The 17,134-nt window shown below is 34.9% G+C and overlaps 1 protein-coding gene across 2 annotated transcripts in view; it reads right to left on the bottom strand.

Moving 5' to 3' along the window:
- The window catches only part of FNIP1 (folliculin interacting protein 1), a 113,770-nt gene that overhangs the window by 44,198 nt on the left and 52,438 nt on the right, over positions 1-17,134 (bottom strand). For both annotated transcript variants that reach the window (XM_054568503.1, XM_054568504.1), the window contains exons 3-6: positions 16,771-16,905; positions 12,488-12,588; positions 12,138-12,212; positions 6,481-6,572 (exon numbers count right to left, since the gene is read on the bottom strand). In XM_054568503.1, the coding sequence (XP_054424478.1) occupies positions 6,481-6,572; positions 12,138-12,212; positions 12,488-12,588; positions 16,771-16,905 (403 nt within the window). The remainder of the gene's footprint in view (positions 1-6,480; positions 6,573-12,137; positions 12,213-12,487; positions 12,589-16,770; positions 16,906-17,134) is intronic.

The raw sequence follows: 17,134 nt of genomic DNA, 5'->3' as shown, positions 1-17,134 counted from the left end.
TAGGTAAAACAATGCCACTCTTCTAACTAAATTATTTTGTCTTGGAAAACAGTTATTTAAAAACATGTTACATACATTAACTTGAAAGGGGCTGTGTTATTTTTTAATGAATTTCTAAATATTTTGAAATTTTCTGTTTTAGTTTCTAATACAGTATATATCAGTAAAAGTAACCAATATAAACAAACGTTCTCTGTGCTCTTCAATAATTTCTAAGTGTTTAAGTTTGAGAACCACTACTTACATCTTGGAAAAAAGACTTAACTTCTGAGTCTCTCTTCAACTCTGAAACTGTTCACACAGGTCAACAAAAGCCTTAACTGTTGCTTAATGCAATCCACACTATCTAATATTACCTTACAACATATTTAATGCTGACATGACTTTGAACTCCCTGACCTCAGTTTCCATAACAACACACTCAAGTTTTTTTTCCCTGTATCTCCTTTAGGTGCTTCTCCTCCCCTGCTTCTTCTTTAAAGCCAGCGTTCCCTAGGTTACATCCTCAACAACCTTTCCTTATCTTTACATGTCCTAGGTTGTCTCATTTGTTCTTGCTTTCAATTATCTTTTATAAGCCAATAATTCTCAAATCCATGGTAAACACAGCTAACAAAGAATTGTGTTCTCCCTTCCGTAATATCAAGTAGTCTCTGGGAAGCAGCTGCCCAACTGGGGGCCACAATTCTCAAATCTTCTTATAGATAAGAAAAGCCATCATATGATTAGTTACCACCAATGGAATGTGAACAGAAGTGATGCAGGTCACTTTCAGGCTGTGGTGGTTATAAAATGGACATGCCTTCTCCATACTTAATCCCTTCACTGGCTTGACGCAGCTGAGCACAACCTTGCAGCTTACGTGTTGAAGAAGGCAGGACTCCAAGGAAGGAAAGAGACTGGACCTCTAAAACACTACAGGTAAAATACTTACCAATGAGATTATATGAATATTATATGAATAATACAATGATCTGAATATTACATGAATAATACAATGGTTTTTTTAAAACTTTTACTGACTTTGAAAGAGAAAGAGAGAAACATCAATATGTTGTTCTGCCTATTTATGCATTTGTTAGTTGCTACTTGTAGGTGCCTAGACGAGGGATGGAACCACAACCTTGGCATATTGGAACAACACTGACCAACTGAACTACCTGGGCAGGGGAGTAATGTAATATTTTAAAGTTATTATGCATTCATTAGTTTTTATGTTACAGCACCTACTACTGCAATACATCTATCTAACCAGGTATAATGGATATCTTTACTTGGCTATGCCACCAGTACTTCTAATCCCACATGCCTACACCTAAGATCATCAATTACCAATTTCTTCTGTTCCTCCCAGTGAATGACACCAATATCCATGTAATTAGAAAACCAGATGTCAGAATGCCACACTTGACTTATTCCTCTTTTTCCCCTCGTCTCTTCTATCTAATTACCAAGTCCTGTTCACTCTATTTCCCTAAGTGAACCTCTCAATAACTCTATCCTCACTGACACAGTCTTACTTTAGGTCCCCATTATCTGTCACTTAGCTGATCACAAACAGCCATCTAATATAGGTCTTTCTTCAATCCCACTGGCTTATTTGAATCCATTCCCACTGCAATTAAAATATTCTTTTGCAGAAATAAATCTCAACTAAATACAGGCAATACCTCATTTTATTACACTTGGCAGATACTGTGTTTTTTACATATTAAAGATTTGTGGCAACCCTACATCAAGGAAGTCTATCAGCTTTTTCCAACAGCATTTGCTCACTTTTTGTCTCTGTCATATTTTGGTAATTTTTGCAATATTTCAAACTTTCTCAATATTATTATATTTGTCATGGTGACCTGTTATCAGCTCATGATCTTTGATATTTTTAATTGTAATTGTTTCAAAGTGCCATGAACCACACCCATATAATGCAACAAATTTACTCAATAAATGTGTGTGTTCTGACTGTTCCACCAACAGGCCGTTCCCCATCCCTCTTCCTCTCCTTGGGCCTCCCTATCCCCTACATACAATAATATTTAAATTAGGCCAATTAATAACCTCAAAGTGGCCTCTAAGTGTTCAAGTGAAAGAAAGAGTCACATGTCTCTCATTTTAAATCAAAAGCTAGAAATGATTAAGCTGAGCCAGGAAGGCATGTTGAAAGCCAAAAAAGGCCGAAAGCCAGGCCTCTTGCACCAGTTAGCCAAGTTGTGAATGCAAAGGGAAAGTTTCTAAATGAAGTTAAAAGTGCTACTCCAGGTACACGCAAATGATAACAACTCAAAACAGCCTACTGCTGATGTGGAGAAAGTTTTAGTGGTCTGGAGAAAAGATTGAACCAGCCACAATATTTCTGTAAGCCAAAGCCTAATCCAGAGCAAGGCTCTAACTCTCTTCAATTTTAGGAAGGTTGAGAGTGTGAGGAAGCTGCAGAAGAAAAGTTTGAAGTTAGCCGAGGTTGGTTCATGAGGTTTAAGAAAAGAGGCTGTCTCCATAATATAAAAGTGCACGGCAAAGCAGCAAGTACTGATGTAGAAACCACAGCAAGTTATCCAGATGATCTAGCTGAAATAAGTTATGAAGGTGGCTACACTAAGAAACAGATTTTCAGTGTAGATGAAACAACCTTAAATTTGAAAAACATGCCATCTAGGGCTCTCATAGCTAGAGAGAAGTCAATGCCTGGCTTCAAAGCTTCAAAGGACAAGCTGACTTTCTTGTTAGAAGCTAATGCAGCTGGTGACAAAGTTAAATCTCATGCTCATTTGCCATTGCAAAAATCTTGGAGTCCTTAAAAATTATATTAAACCTACTCTGCCTGTGCTCTATAAATAAAACAACAAAGCCTAGATGACAGCACACCTATTTACAACATGATTTACTGAATATTTTAAGCCCACTGTTAATACATTGCGTACCGCATAGAAATCTCTAAGACATATTCCAGAGTCAAATGACCAAAATACAATGTAACTGCAATGCTTTATGGGTTCGTGCAATTATATTGTTTTTTGTAGATTGACCTGCACGGTTTCCACCAATGAGATCACTTCATTCGATGTAGACAAGACAGTGTGTTGACATCTAAAGTCCATAACAGATGGCGCGCAAAACGAGAAAACCCGTGAGCAGTACGCAATGTGTTAAGACTTACTGTTCAGAAAAAGATTTCTTTCAAAATGTTACTGCTCGTTGACAATGAAGCAAGGCACCAAAGAGCTCTAATGCAAATGTACAGTACGATTAATGGTGTTCTCATGCCTGCTACACAACAATTCTGCAGCCCATGGCCCATCACGGAGTAATTTCAGCTTTCAAGTCTTATTTAAAAAATACATTTCATAATGCCATGGTTAGTGATTCCTAAGATGGACCTGGGAAAAATAAATTGAAAACCTTCTAAAAAGGATCTGCTGTTCTAGATGTCAGTAAGAACATTCATGATTCATGGGATGAGATCAAAATATCAACATTAACAGGAGTTTGAAGATGCTGACTCCAACCTTCATGGATGACTTTGAGGAGTTCAAGGCTTCAGTGGAAGAAGTAACTGAAGATGTGATGGAAACAGAAAGAAAATTAGAATTAGAGGTGGAGCCTGAAGCTGTAACTGAATTGCTGCAATCTCATGATAATATTCTAATGGACAAGGAGCTGCTTCTTGTGGATGAGCAAACAAAGTGGTTTCTTCTTGAAATGGAATCTATTCCTGATGAAGATGCTATGAAGGTTGTTGAAATTACAACAAAGGATTTAGAATAGTAAAGTTAGTTGATAAAGCCACAGCATGGTTGGAGAGGAATGACTTCAATAGAAAGAAGTTTTACTGTGGGTAAAATGCTATCAAATAGCATTGCATGCTACAAAGAAATCGTTCATGAATGGAAGAATCAACTAATGCAGGAAACTTCACTGGTGTCTTATTTTAAGAATGTGCCACAACCACCCCACCCTCCAGCAACCACCATCCTAATCAGTCAGCAGCCATCAACAGTGAGGCAAGACCTTCCACCCACAAAAAGATGATGATTTACTGAGAGCTCAGCTGATGGTTTGCATTTTTTAGCAATAAACTATTTTTTAAATTAAGGTATATACATTGTTTTATTAGACATAAAGCTATTGCACACTTAACAGGCTTTAGTATAGTGTAAACATAACTTTTATATGCAGTGGGAAACAAAAAAAATTGTGTCACTCATATTATTGAGGTATTTGCTTTATTGTGGTGGTCTGGAGCCAAATCCACAGTATCTCAGAGGTATGCCTGTCCTCTGAAAACTCCTCCATGGTGGCCTTAAGAATGCACCACAAAGATCTCGGGCTACAAGGACTGTAATTGACAAAGTATGCCAGCTGCTGTATTCTGAAACCCACTGCCACATTTGTGCAAGTTCACATGTCCCATAGACTGCTCCTAGCCAATAACTGACCAGAGCAGGTATAGTAAGGCAGGCTCATTTTGACAAGAACTGGATCTGCTCTGACAACAAACTTTGACTTGAAGACTTGTCAATGGCTTCACCAAAGCTTCCTTAAACTGTATGGCAGGCTGGACACTTCCACACAACCTTCTATTCCTCTCTTTTACTTGGATTCAGACTTGTATCACAATCCAAGGGCTCTCTTGACCTTTTCCAGCTCTCTTCTCATTTTCTCTCACATAGTCATTTCCCCTAATAAAATCCTTGCATGTTTAATCCTCTCTTGGCACTTGTTAAAAAACAGGTGGGGGATCCAAACTAACCCTCACTGGTACCCAAGGCTCAAAGCCTAAGTCCAAATTCCTCAGCATGACCCACAGTGCCCTTTGTGATTTGGCTCTTGCTCACTTCTGTCTTTTCACTTCCTTTACTCCTATTGTGTACTCCATCCATGTTGATTTATTCACATTCTTCCTGTGCTCTATGGTCTGTTGACCTTAGGTCTGTGCACAATGCTATTGCTTTTCCTAAGAACATTTTGAAATTTCCCCAACTAATCAGACTAATCCTTCAAACTTATGCTTCACTTCTTCAAGGAAGCCTTCCCTGACTCTTCATAGTTGAATTAGTTAATCCTCATTTTTATCACACCATGCTCTTAAACCTGTCCAAGAATTAACTACAGGATACTATAATTATTGTATGACTTGCCTGACTCCCACTAACTATAAATCCACTAAGGTAGAAACTGTGTCTGCTTGACTACTGTAAGCTCAGGGCCTAGCAGAGTGCTTAGCATATAGTAGGTGCTTGATAAGTATTTGTTGATTAATTGGAAATTTAAAAGAAATAAGAAACAATGTTCAAGTATTCTAGGTTAACAAAAGAATGTACAAATAAAAGCTGTTCATTAAAGTCTGTACTCTGTTAAAGAAGTTAATTTCTAATTTATATTAAAACAAAGAAGATAAGTATATTTAGGATCTATAGTGTAATTATCTTTGTAAGTGAATTTGTACTAGTAAAATAAATAGCTTTTAAAAAGCACCTTGAGCTTTGAAAAGTGTCAAATTGTAAAGGAAAAAGATTCATTTATTTCCTGTCATATCTTTGCTTTTGTTAAAGCCAATGGAAAAATTAATCAAGAAAAAAGCAGAACTTCTATTTTTCTACGAAATAGACACATGGTCTAAAGTACATGCTTGACACTGTAACTAGCCCAAAGTGGGTGCTCAATAAATGGTTGCTCATTTGAATGAACATGAATTATAAAAAAAATAAGAGATTGTTACACTGTTCAAATTGTAAGAAAAAACTGTTTTCTACTGATTCATATAACTATTTACCCAATACATATTTATTTAAGTTAATTACAAGTAAAAACTCCCACTAACCTGGGAATGAAAGAAATACTCATACTAACTGATGTCTGCTCTGGAAGTATAGTAAGTACAATTTAGTTAAGGTTTCTAGAATAAAACAAATGACTAAAAATGTTAGAAACAGCCTGTCACTTTAAAATATTGAACTTACTTGATTACAACAATCAACTAACTGAATCAACTGACTAAGTAAGTTGTTACTCTAATAAGTCTTCTAAGGAGTATCATATTTGAATATCTTCTCATCTGAATTACAGGTCAAAAATGAGCACAATTTCAAAATTACTTTTATTATTGGGGAAGAGAGAAGGGAGAAAGTATAATTAATACCAGTATTCTTCAGCTGAAATATTCAAGTGAGCTACTAAGGGCTTTTTATATCAGTAATAGTGCCTTTTAAAGATTCATCAAAGCTTAAAACAAAAACTAATTTGATACATCTTCAGCAATTCTCTCTTTTCATATACTGAATAAACATTATGCTTAAATATATGACAATTATGTTTTTCAAATAATACAAATGTTACATATATTTAGAATACAAAAACCTTTTTCACTTCTAATATTTGAAACTCTTTGGTCTCATAAAAGATCTACATTATTAAGAAAGAACTGCAAATCCCTGTTATACTGTTAACATTTGTAAAACTTACAAAACCAAAGAAACCATTTACCTATATTTCCAAGTAGTCCATTAATAACTGTGTTATTATCAGCTTTTAATGTACTGTTGTCCTGATTGATGAATTCAAGACTGTCTTGCAGCCTAAAAGGGAGAAGAAAAAATAAATTCCAAATTCATTTTATGCTCTTAATGGTCATTCTTTGCACACCCAATAAAAGTTTAAGTTCATAACAGCTTTTTTAAATTTTCCTAATACTACTGTAAACTAATAATTTAAACCAGTCTGAGCGCTAAATCCAGCCTGCTGATGGTTTTGTAAAGTTTTATTAGGAACACAGCTACACCCACTCATTTATGCATTGTATATGGCTATTTCAATGCTACAACTGCAGAGCTGAGAAACTACAATACACTGCCTGACTCACAAAAACCAAAAATATTTCCTATCTGAACTTTTACAGGAAAAAATTACTGACCCTAATTTAAATTATAAATTTTCCTCTCATATTTTGCCCCTGAAAATATTTTCTAAACTTCTGGCAGAAGAAAAGGAGAGATAAAAAAGAATCAACTAAATATCTAAAAAGTATCTCTAGTCCACACAGTACAAATGGCCTATATTTTGTTAGTAAAGTATTCAAATAACAAAAATAAAATCACTGTATGCATTTAGCCCAAGGATCCCTCCTTGAGATTTTAAGACATATCAATCAGAACTTAGAAAAGATAAAGAGGCTGAGCGGATTTCTTTAGTTTAATTTCTTTAGTTGAATAAACATCAGTCATTCCAATGAAGAACATCTAATTTCTACTTTTAGTATTAAACTCTTAAAAATGAGTACTTTTGGTATCATAGTGTAAATAGTACTTTTGTCTATTATAGTGTAAAAACCATCACTCCCTTTCCTTCCTTCCTAAAAGAAAGAGCTACAGGTATTAGAACTTTCACTAATAAAATCCTTCAAAAGTCTTTTTAAAACACTGACAATAAATAGAAGCACTTGAGAATTTCCCTAGTTCAGAGTTCTATCTGTTGCTGCTTTTGACTTTCAATGCCCCCATGGTGTCTGATTTGGAACCTGCAGAATCCCTCCCTGGGGTCCACTACCACCTCATCTCAGCCCCAGTCCTTCATTTACTAGGCTCTGGCATGTAGTCCATTATCCTGACATCAGGCCTGACCTTGTTTCAGCTTCCCTATTCTAATCTTGGCAATAACAGCTTATAACATTCCTATGCCCTACTATATGGCTGACCTAGGCCACTTCTAATTGCAGGGTTAATTCTGCAGGGAATCTAAAAATTGAAGAGCACAACCTACAGGAGCTAACTCAGTATGGCACTTCAAAATGGAAATCAGCATGTCAACTTAACATGAAAATGTATTCACCATGTTACTTCCAGGTACAGCCTCAAGCAAATTAGAGAAAGAGAAACCACATCTCCTTTTCTTCAACTAAACTTAAATGAGGCAGCAATCTGGCCTTAATACACACAATGGCTGGATGGATTAAAAAAAAACAAAAACTCAACCTACAAGAAATTTCTTGCTGCCTACAAGAAATTCACTTTAGCTTTAAGGACATACATAGGCTCAAAATGATGGAAAAACATATTCCATGCAAGTGGAAACCCAAGGAGAGAGAGAGTAGCTATATTTATATCAGACAAAATAGACCTTATGCCAAAAATGGTAACAAGAGACAAAGACAGTCTTTCAAGAAGAGGTCACTCCATCATGAAGATACAGTAATCATAAATATATATATACACCCAACATCAGAGTACTAAACAAATTAAACAAATACTACCACATCCAAAGGAAGAAATTGCAACAATGCAATAGTAGAGGACTTTAATATCTTACTTTCAATGACAGACAAATCATCCAGACAGAAAACCAACAAAGAAATGTAGGACTTAAACCATGCTTTAAACCAGATGTTACTAAAAGATATATACAGAATATTCCATCCAACAGCAGCAGGAAATATTCTTTGCAAGCAGACACGAAACATTCTCCAGGATAGATCACATGACCGTTCACATGACGGTTCACAAAACAAGTCTCAGTAAATTTAAGAAGACTGAAATCATACCAAATATCTTTTCTACCACAATGATATGAAAACTAGAAATCATTAACAGTAGAAAGGCTGGAAAATTCACAAATATGTGGAGATTAAAAAACACTCTCCTAAACAACCGACGTGTCAAAAAGACTATCAAGTATCCTGAAACAAATGAATATGGAAGCATAGCATGGCAAAACATATGGGATGATCAAAAAGCAGCTCTCAGAGGAAAGTTGACAGCAAAAAATGTTTACATTAAAAAGCAAGAAAGATCTCAAATAAGCAACCTCACTGTGTAACTCAAGGAACTAGAAAAAGAACAAACTAAGTCCAAAGTTTTCAATATAGAAAGGAAATACAGTTAAGTACTCACTTAACACTGATAAGTTCTGCAACTTTAAGCAACATGATGTTGAATGAAACAAATTTTACTACAGGCTGATTGATATAAACAAGAGTAAGGTTCCTACAGCATCTCATCAGTGTTATAATAAAACACTGAACAAAACGATGTTATTTGAGGACCTCCTATTAACAAAAATCAGAGAAGAAATAAAATAAGAGACCAGAAAAATAATAGAAAAGATCAAATAAAACTAAGAGCTGGATTTCTGAAGATACACACAAAGTTGACAAATTTTTAGCTAGACTAACTCAGAAAAAAAGATAAGAGATAGCAAATAAAGGTAATCAGAAATGACAGAGAAGACATTACAACTGATCCCACAGAAATAAAAAGGATCATGAGAGACTACTATGAACAATCAGATACCAACAAACTGGGTAACCAAGAAGAAACAAATAAAGTCCTAGAAATATACAATCACTAAGACTCAAAAATGAAGAAATAGAGAATCCCAACAGACCAATAATGAAGAAGGAGATAAAATGGTAATCAAAAACCTCCCAACACAGAAAAGCCCAGATGCAGATGGTTTCATTGGTAAGTTCTACCAAACATTTCAAGAAGAATTAATGTCAATCCTCAAACTCTTCCTAAAACTGAAGAGGAGGAAACACTCCCAAACTCAGGAGGCCAGAATACCCTGACATCAAAGCCAGATAAGGACACTACAAGGAAAAACCAATTTCCCTGATGAATACAGATGTGAAAATTCTAAACAATATATTAGCAAACTGAATTCAACAGTACATTAAAGGATCATTCAATATGATCAAGTGAAATTTGTCCCAGGGATTCAAGAAAGGTTCAAGAAATGCAAAGCAATAAATAGGATACACCACATTAATAGAATGAAAGATAAAAATCATATGATTGTCCCAATTGGGGCAGAAAAAACATTTGACAAAATACATCTTTTCATTAAAAAAAAACAAAAAACAAAAACAACCCTCAACAAAGAGAGTATAGGAGAAAATTTCAACATGATAAAGTCCTATGTGACAAACTCAAAGCCAACATCATACTCAATGGTGAACGGCTGAAACCTTTTCAACCCCAAGATTATGAACAAGGCAAAGATGCCTACTCTCACCAGTCCTATTCACTATAGTACTGGAAGTACTAGCCAGAACAATCAGGCAAGGGGGAAAAAAAAGGGCAACCAAAGAGGAAAAAAAATAAAACTGTTTGAAGATAATATGATCTTACATACAGAAAATCACAGACTTAACCAAAAAACTACTGGAACTAATGAACACAATCAGTAAAGCTGCAAGATACAGAATCAGCATACAGAAAACAACTGCGTTTCTAATACACTAACAACAAAACATATGAAAAAGAGATAAAGAAAACATTCTGCATCAAAAACAACCAAAGTCCTAGAAATTTAACCAAGGATGTGAAACATCTCTACACTGAAAACTACAAGCTTTTGATGAAAGAAACTGAGGAAAATACAAACAAACCTGCAGGCAGAGCACTTCCTCATTTCAAAATAGACTATAAAGCTACAGTAATTAAAACAGTATGGTACTGGCATAAAAAATAGACCCATAGAACAATGGAACAGAATCAAGAGCCTTAAAAAAAACCCACATATACAGGGAGGGGCAAAAGTAGGTTTGCAGTTGAGTATGTAGTTTATTCTTGAACTACATTTATAAATTATTGCATTATTTTCCAAAGGAGCAACTGTAAATCTACCTTTGCCTCACCCTGTGTGGTCAACTAATATTTGATTAGGGAGCCAAGAATACTCAGTGAGGAAAGAAGAGTTTGGACAACCATATACTAAGGAATGAAACTGAAACCCTATCTTATTCCACTCAAAAAAATGAACTAGAAATAGATAAAAGGCTTTAAAATAATATCACGAAACTGTGAAACACCTAGAAGAGATCACAGTTGCTTGGCACAGGTCTCAGCAGCAACTTTTTGGATATGACACCAAAAGCACAAGCAACAAAAACAAACATAAAGTGGGAAAACATCAAACTGAAAAGCTTCTATATAGCAAAAGGAGGAGTCAGCCAAATGAAAAGGCAACCTATGGAAGAGAAAAAATATCTGCAAACCATGTATCTGACAAGGGGTTAACACTCAAAATATATAAAGAACTCAAAGACATCAACAGAAAAATATTCAATTAAAAAATAGTTCCTCTGAATATTCAGGGCAACTGAATAGACAATTTTCCAAAGACATAGAAATGGCCAAAAAGTACATGCAAAAGTGCTCAAAATCACTAATCATCAGGGAAATGCAAATCAAGCTACAATAAGGTATCAATTCATGTCTGTTAGACTGGCATCATTTAAACAAGAGATTCCAGCTACTGGCAAGGATGTGGAGAAAAGGGAACTCTTATGCACTGCTGGTAGGAATGTAAATTGATATCACCACTATGGAAATGGTATGAAGGTTCCTAAAAAATTAAATTTATAACTAGCATGATACAGTAATCCCACTCTGGATATATAGCAAAAATAAATGAAAACAGGATACCAAATAGATACCTGCAACTCCCATATTCATTGCAGCATTATTTTCTAATTGAATTTGTTGACGTAACATTGGTTAATAATATTATATAATTTTCAGGTGTACAATTCTGTAATACATCATCTATATATTGTGTATTCACCACCCAAATTCAAGTCTCCTTCTGTCACTGTATCTTTGACCCCCTTTACCTTCTGCATCCTCCCCGTACTCCCCCTTTGTCTCTGGCAACCACCATACTACTCTCTGTGCCTATGAGTTTTTGTTTGTTGCTTTCTGTTTTATATCCCACATGTGGATGAAATCATATGGTTTTTGCCCTTTTCCATATGATTTATTTCACTTAGTATGATACTCTCGAGATCCATCCATGTTGCCACAAATGACAATATTTCTCAATTTTTTATGGTTAAGTAGTATTGAATTGTACAGGGTGGAGCAAAAGTAGGTTTACAGTTTTGAGTACACAAAACACAATTTATTCCTGTGTTATTTATTTTATTATTTTCCATTTGAGCAGTCTACCTTAAATTTACACAATGTTGTATGTCCATTATGGCTCAATAGAGCTTTGGGGGAGGAATCTTATTTCCATAAACTTTCAAACTTAAGGGGTTGGAAAAAAAAATCTGAATTTAAGTTGCAATCCTGAGTGGTCTGTTAGTTTTCATATTTTGCACATCTTAAAATAATTCATTTCTTCCTGCTTCCATAACCACTTACGTATTCAGACTCCCACAGATGCTGCTGCCAGTCCGTGCAGTAAAAACTTTGCTAAGCATAAGTTGTGGAGGGGAACTATGGAAAAAAAAAAAAGAGAGAGAGAGACACAGAAAGATCAAAACTAAAACACAAGAACTTTTCCGATTTATTATGAATAAAAATGTATAATTCACAGAGATTTCACAGCGGAGTCACAACAGCCATAAAGCAGCCTTAAACCCACACAGCATCATAAACTGAGTAATCTGACATGCTTAATCTGAGTAAAGACTACATGAAATTATCTTTATCTTCAAAAATATTCACTATTCTAAATGGATTTATTAGGAAAAAATCAGAAAATCCCTTACCGGATTTGATGAATTTTTAGGGTGGACCCTTTGTAGCTCATTGCTACTGAACCAAACATCATCTCTCCAAGCATATTGGCATCAGAAGAGCACCGAGAACCCTAAGCAATAACCGTAACATTAATAAGATTGTAGAATTTAAAACCTTATTACTATTTCAAATACTGATTTTTATTAAAAACTCCTTTGCTGTCGTTACTGTACATAACGGTTTTTAAAAGTGATTCTACACTGTTCTGCAGCTGGAGTTTCTTCATTTCACAATGTCTTACAGATCTAACCATATTGTTATCATGGATTTCTTTTAAGAGCTGCACAGTATTTTACTCTATGAAAATACCAGTTTATCAAGCCAGCTCCCTTTACAGATGGGTACTTAGGTCATTTCCAGGCTTTTCCTATTAAAAATAATGTTCAAATAAGCATTAGTTAACCACCTCTTATGCATATGCAATGTTTCTCTAGGACAGATAACAAGAAACAGAATTCACAGAATTTGTAGAATAATTTCTACCACTCCTACTGTGTAAAATAGGAGTAATTTGTATCTATTTTGTATTTTTTTTTAAAAAAGGCTTATTAGAAACATTAGAACATCTTGTACAAAGAACTGATCAAGGAGTGGTACAGGGAGACAAAAAAAGGTAAAAGGGCAGATAAATGGTGATGGAAAGAGACTTGACTTAGGGTGGTAAATATACAATTCAATATACACATGATACACTGCAGAACTGTATATGTGAAACCTGCATATTAACAAATGTCACCCCAATAAATTCAATAAAATGCTAAAAAAAAGGAAAGAAAAACAGAAACAAAGAACTGACCAAAAGTTATTCCTTTCTATTATCTTTAACCGTCTTTACAGGAGTCAGAAAAAGGTTAAAATTGAACTCATCCATTTGGTTACTGTTTAGGTACTGTGGTAAATATCACTAATAGTCTACCAAAAATCTTATTCCTTATATTTTGAAGTCCTATTTCCTTCAGGGCAGCAATGTGTCCAACTGAAAAAAACTATGCTGCAGAGCCACCTTTATAAATAGGATTGGTTTCTATATTCAAAGGGTTAAATTAATGGCAGGAATAGCAACTTTCAGTACTATCTGCTTATATTCATACAACACAGGCCTAGTCAATGAAGTATGAATCAAAGTCACTGGAGACTATGACACCAGATTAAGACCACAAGGCCACAAGTACACATTAATTCTGTCTAGGCAGAAAAATAAGGGAGCCCTGGTTATCTTGAAACCAATATACCATACCTAGATGTCTACCTCCACACTTCTTGTCATGTGAGAAAAATAATTCTTAATTTGCTTACACCACTGCTTTAGAGGGTATCCCAAAACAATGCTTAACTGATACAATTATACTTACACAGTTGGTGAGGAATATGGCATTAATAACTAAGATAGTAAATGATGATTATTCACAAACTTCATTAAAACCACTCCAATGTGGGAAATCAAGAATTTGAAATTTTTAAAAAATAGTTAAAGGACTCTACTGATGGTAACAATAAAGTGATAAAGACCCCCATTCTATAAGTGGAGACCATGGACTACCACCGTATTTTGCCAAGTGTAATACACTCCCCATGTGTAATATATGCAACCATGTTTTTGACCCAAACTTTCAGGAAAAAAACATTTGTTTTATTTTTTTAATTATTAATATTTAGATACTTGTTTTTTGTATTATAAAGGGTATTATTTTGCATACAGATATCATTATTACTTTCTAGAGCTATATTTTTAATGCATAAGGATAAATAAAAGAATTAAAAACATTTATATAGATACAGAATTAGTACTACCCATGTATAATGTGCATCCTTATTTTTCCCTCAAAAATTTGGGCAAAAAAGTGCATATTATACATGGCAAAATACAGTGTACCTGCACACTATTTTTCCTTTATAATGTAACTCTTTTGCTTACTTACTGATTAGACACCCTCAAACAATAATCCATATCATACGTACTATTTTTAGTTTCTTATATATACTCATTTATATATTATTCCTTTCTTTCTCAGTGCTGCAGTTTTAATCTTGCTTTAATAAAAGCACAAAGCTAGTTTTTAAAAAGATTTTATTTAACTATTTTTAAAGAGAGGGGAATTCGGTGGGGAGAGAGAGGGAGAGGGAGAGAAACATCAATGAGCCCCACACTGGGGACCTGGCCCGCAACCTGGGCATGTACCCTGGCCAGGAAGAAAGTTGGCCACCTTTTTGGTTTGTGGGACGACACCCAACCAACTGAGCCAACTGATCAGAGCACAAAGCTAATTTTTTGAAGAAAAAATTACTTCTGATATGCCTAGGTTAAGATAAAATCTCTATTTAAAAGCACAGAGGTTTGGGCCTTAGAACATTTTAGAAACAGAGCAGAATCATTTTTTTTTTTTTTTAATTATCAAGTAGTTTGATTTAAAAAAAAAAAAAAATCAATGCCACTCTTAGTGTCAACCTAAATTGCTTCTCACTAATGACAGAAATGAAAGCCTTGCCCTGGCTGGTGTGGTTCAGTGTGATGAGCAATGGCCTGCGAACCTAATGGTGGCCGTTCTGATTCCTGGTCAGAGCACATGCCTGGGTTACAGGCCAGGTCCCCGGCCGGGGGTGTGCGAGAGGCAACCAACTGATGTTCCTCTCACACAAGGATGTTTTTCTCCCTCTCTTCTCCCTCTCTAAAAACGAATGAAATCTTAAAAAAAAAAAAAAAAAAAAAAAAGAAATGAGAGCCTTCTTTTTCCAAGCTTTTTTGCTATCATGTGTCTAACTCCACTCTTATTTTGATTAAAATTATTTCTTATATGAAGAATTTAAATATCAAGGCATTTAAAAATTTTTAATATAAATAGAAAAATTCTCAGAAAGAAAAAGACAATAAAAATGGATTAATGTTTCCCTGGCCTGTTGTTTCCCTCAGCTGGTTGGAGCGTCATCCCACAGACCAAAGAGTCACAGGTTTGATTCCTGTTCAGTATGCCAGTCCAATCCCTGGTTGGGGCATGTATGGGAAGGCAACCAATCGGTATTTCTCTCTCACATGTCTCTGTCTCTGTCTCTCCACCGCCTCCCCGCCCCACCCACACATACTCTCTCTAGAAGCAATGAAAAAAATGTCCACGGGAGAGGATAAAAATATTTTTCAAATGAAAAGTAAAAATACATTTCTGTTTACAACTTTTATGAGACAATACAGTTTGCTATTAAAGGTTCACTTTGCCTGATCTAATATATACCAAATAATTATCATGAATGCCACTGGGCATGTCATGTATTTTAATGTGATATAATCTATTACATAATAAAGGTCATAATGAAGAAAGTGCTATTATCTTTAATGCTTTATTTTTTAAAGGCTCTTATTTGAAAGGTCAATTCTTTGCAAGTACTCACTACCAAAAGCTAATCTATAATAATCTGTGTATATCAAAGATAAGTAAGGTTTATTTACCTGAAATCACACTTTATCAAGTGTAATAAACTATATGCTATAATAATTAAATGCTTCTTGCTAAAAAAGCAGATTTCCGGGACCATACTGAACCTTTCAGAATATATGGGTGCATGACCTGGGAATCTGTACCTTAAAAAAGAAAATCTAGGGATTCTGATGCAAAAGGATATTACAACCCCTCACTGTTCACAGTACCTAAAATCTGAATCTATTTGCTAATACTCATTTTTAACTGCATAATATTTGACAGAAAGGCAAGTCTGCACAGTTGGTCAAATTAGAAAACATCCAAACTGGCCTATTAGGAACTTGTTAATGTATCATGCTAAAGGTGAAGAAGGAACAGAGGAGGGCAGGAGGAATATGTAGTACCTCCTAATATGTGGATTTCAGTCACTTCAGAGTTCTTTCAGATACTGATGTCCCACTGATGTGCTATGAGGGCCAATTTCTATCGAAACACAATTACCTAATTACAAATATTTATCTTCATATTTCAATAATTAAAAAGTATTTATGTAGAATAAGGGACTACTCCAGGAGCCAAAAAAAGCTGAAGTGGGAAATAAAAGGTGGAGAAAATACCCCTGTTGCTTATGCTCATAGTTCTCTATTCCTCCCCTATCCTACGATTTATTAAAGTGCACAAACTTGCTTAATTATCTGCCTCCCCAGCTACAATGTAAGCTCCAGGAGAGTAAAAACTAGCCCATGTTATATCCCCAGTCCTTAGAATAGTGCACAACATACTGTAGGTACTGAAAAACATTTATCAATAAATGAATAAATAAATGACATCAGTGTTCTTACCTGGTACTTAGGACACTGTTCTTTTACATCAGAAGATGAAGTAATGGAACTATCTAAAGAGGAAGAACTGTCTCCTCCAGGTTTCAGTTGGCAGCATTTCCCAAAGACTTTAACTTGAGCATCACTACAGAGTTTCTGAAATAGAGATATTATCCCCATTTATATTTTAACTGATATTTAACCATACACAAATTTAATTATAGCATAAAAACCTCTGAAAAATCAAGAATGAAATAATTCAAAATACTACAACCTTAATAAAATGACTATTTGCATTTTACCATATTCTCTCTAATACTGTTTTCTGTTTATCTCATAACTATAGTACTTGTGCAGACTATATGGTACTTTTCTCACCAACATT

Source organism: Pteronotus mesoamericanus, unplaced genomic scaffold (assembly GCF_021234165.1).
Source record: "Pteronotus mesoamericanus isolate MK-2021 breed Mesoamerican mustached bat unplaced genomic scaffold, CSHL_Meso_final contig_2, whole genome shotgun sequence".
Lineage (NCBI taxonomy): Eukaryota > Metazoa > Chordata > Mammalia > Chiroptera > Mormoopidae > Pteronotus > Pteronotus mesoamericanus.
The sequence above is the reverse complement of the archived record's forward strand: the minus strand, read 5'-3'. Positions and strand labels throughout refer to the sequence as shown.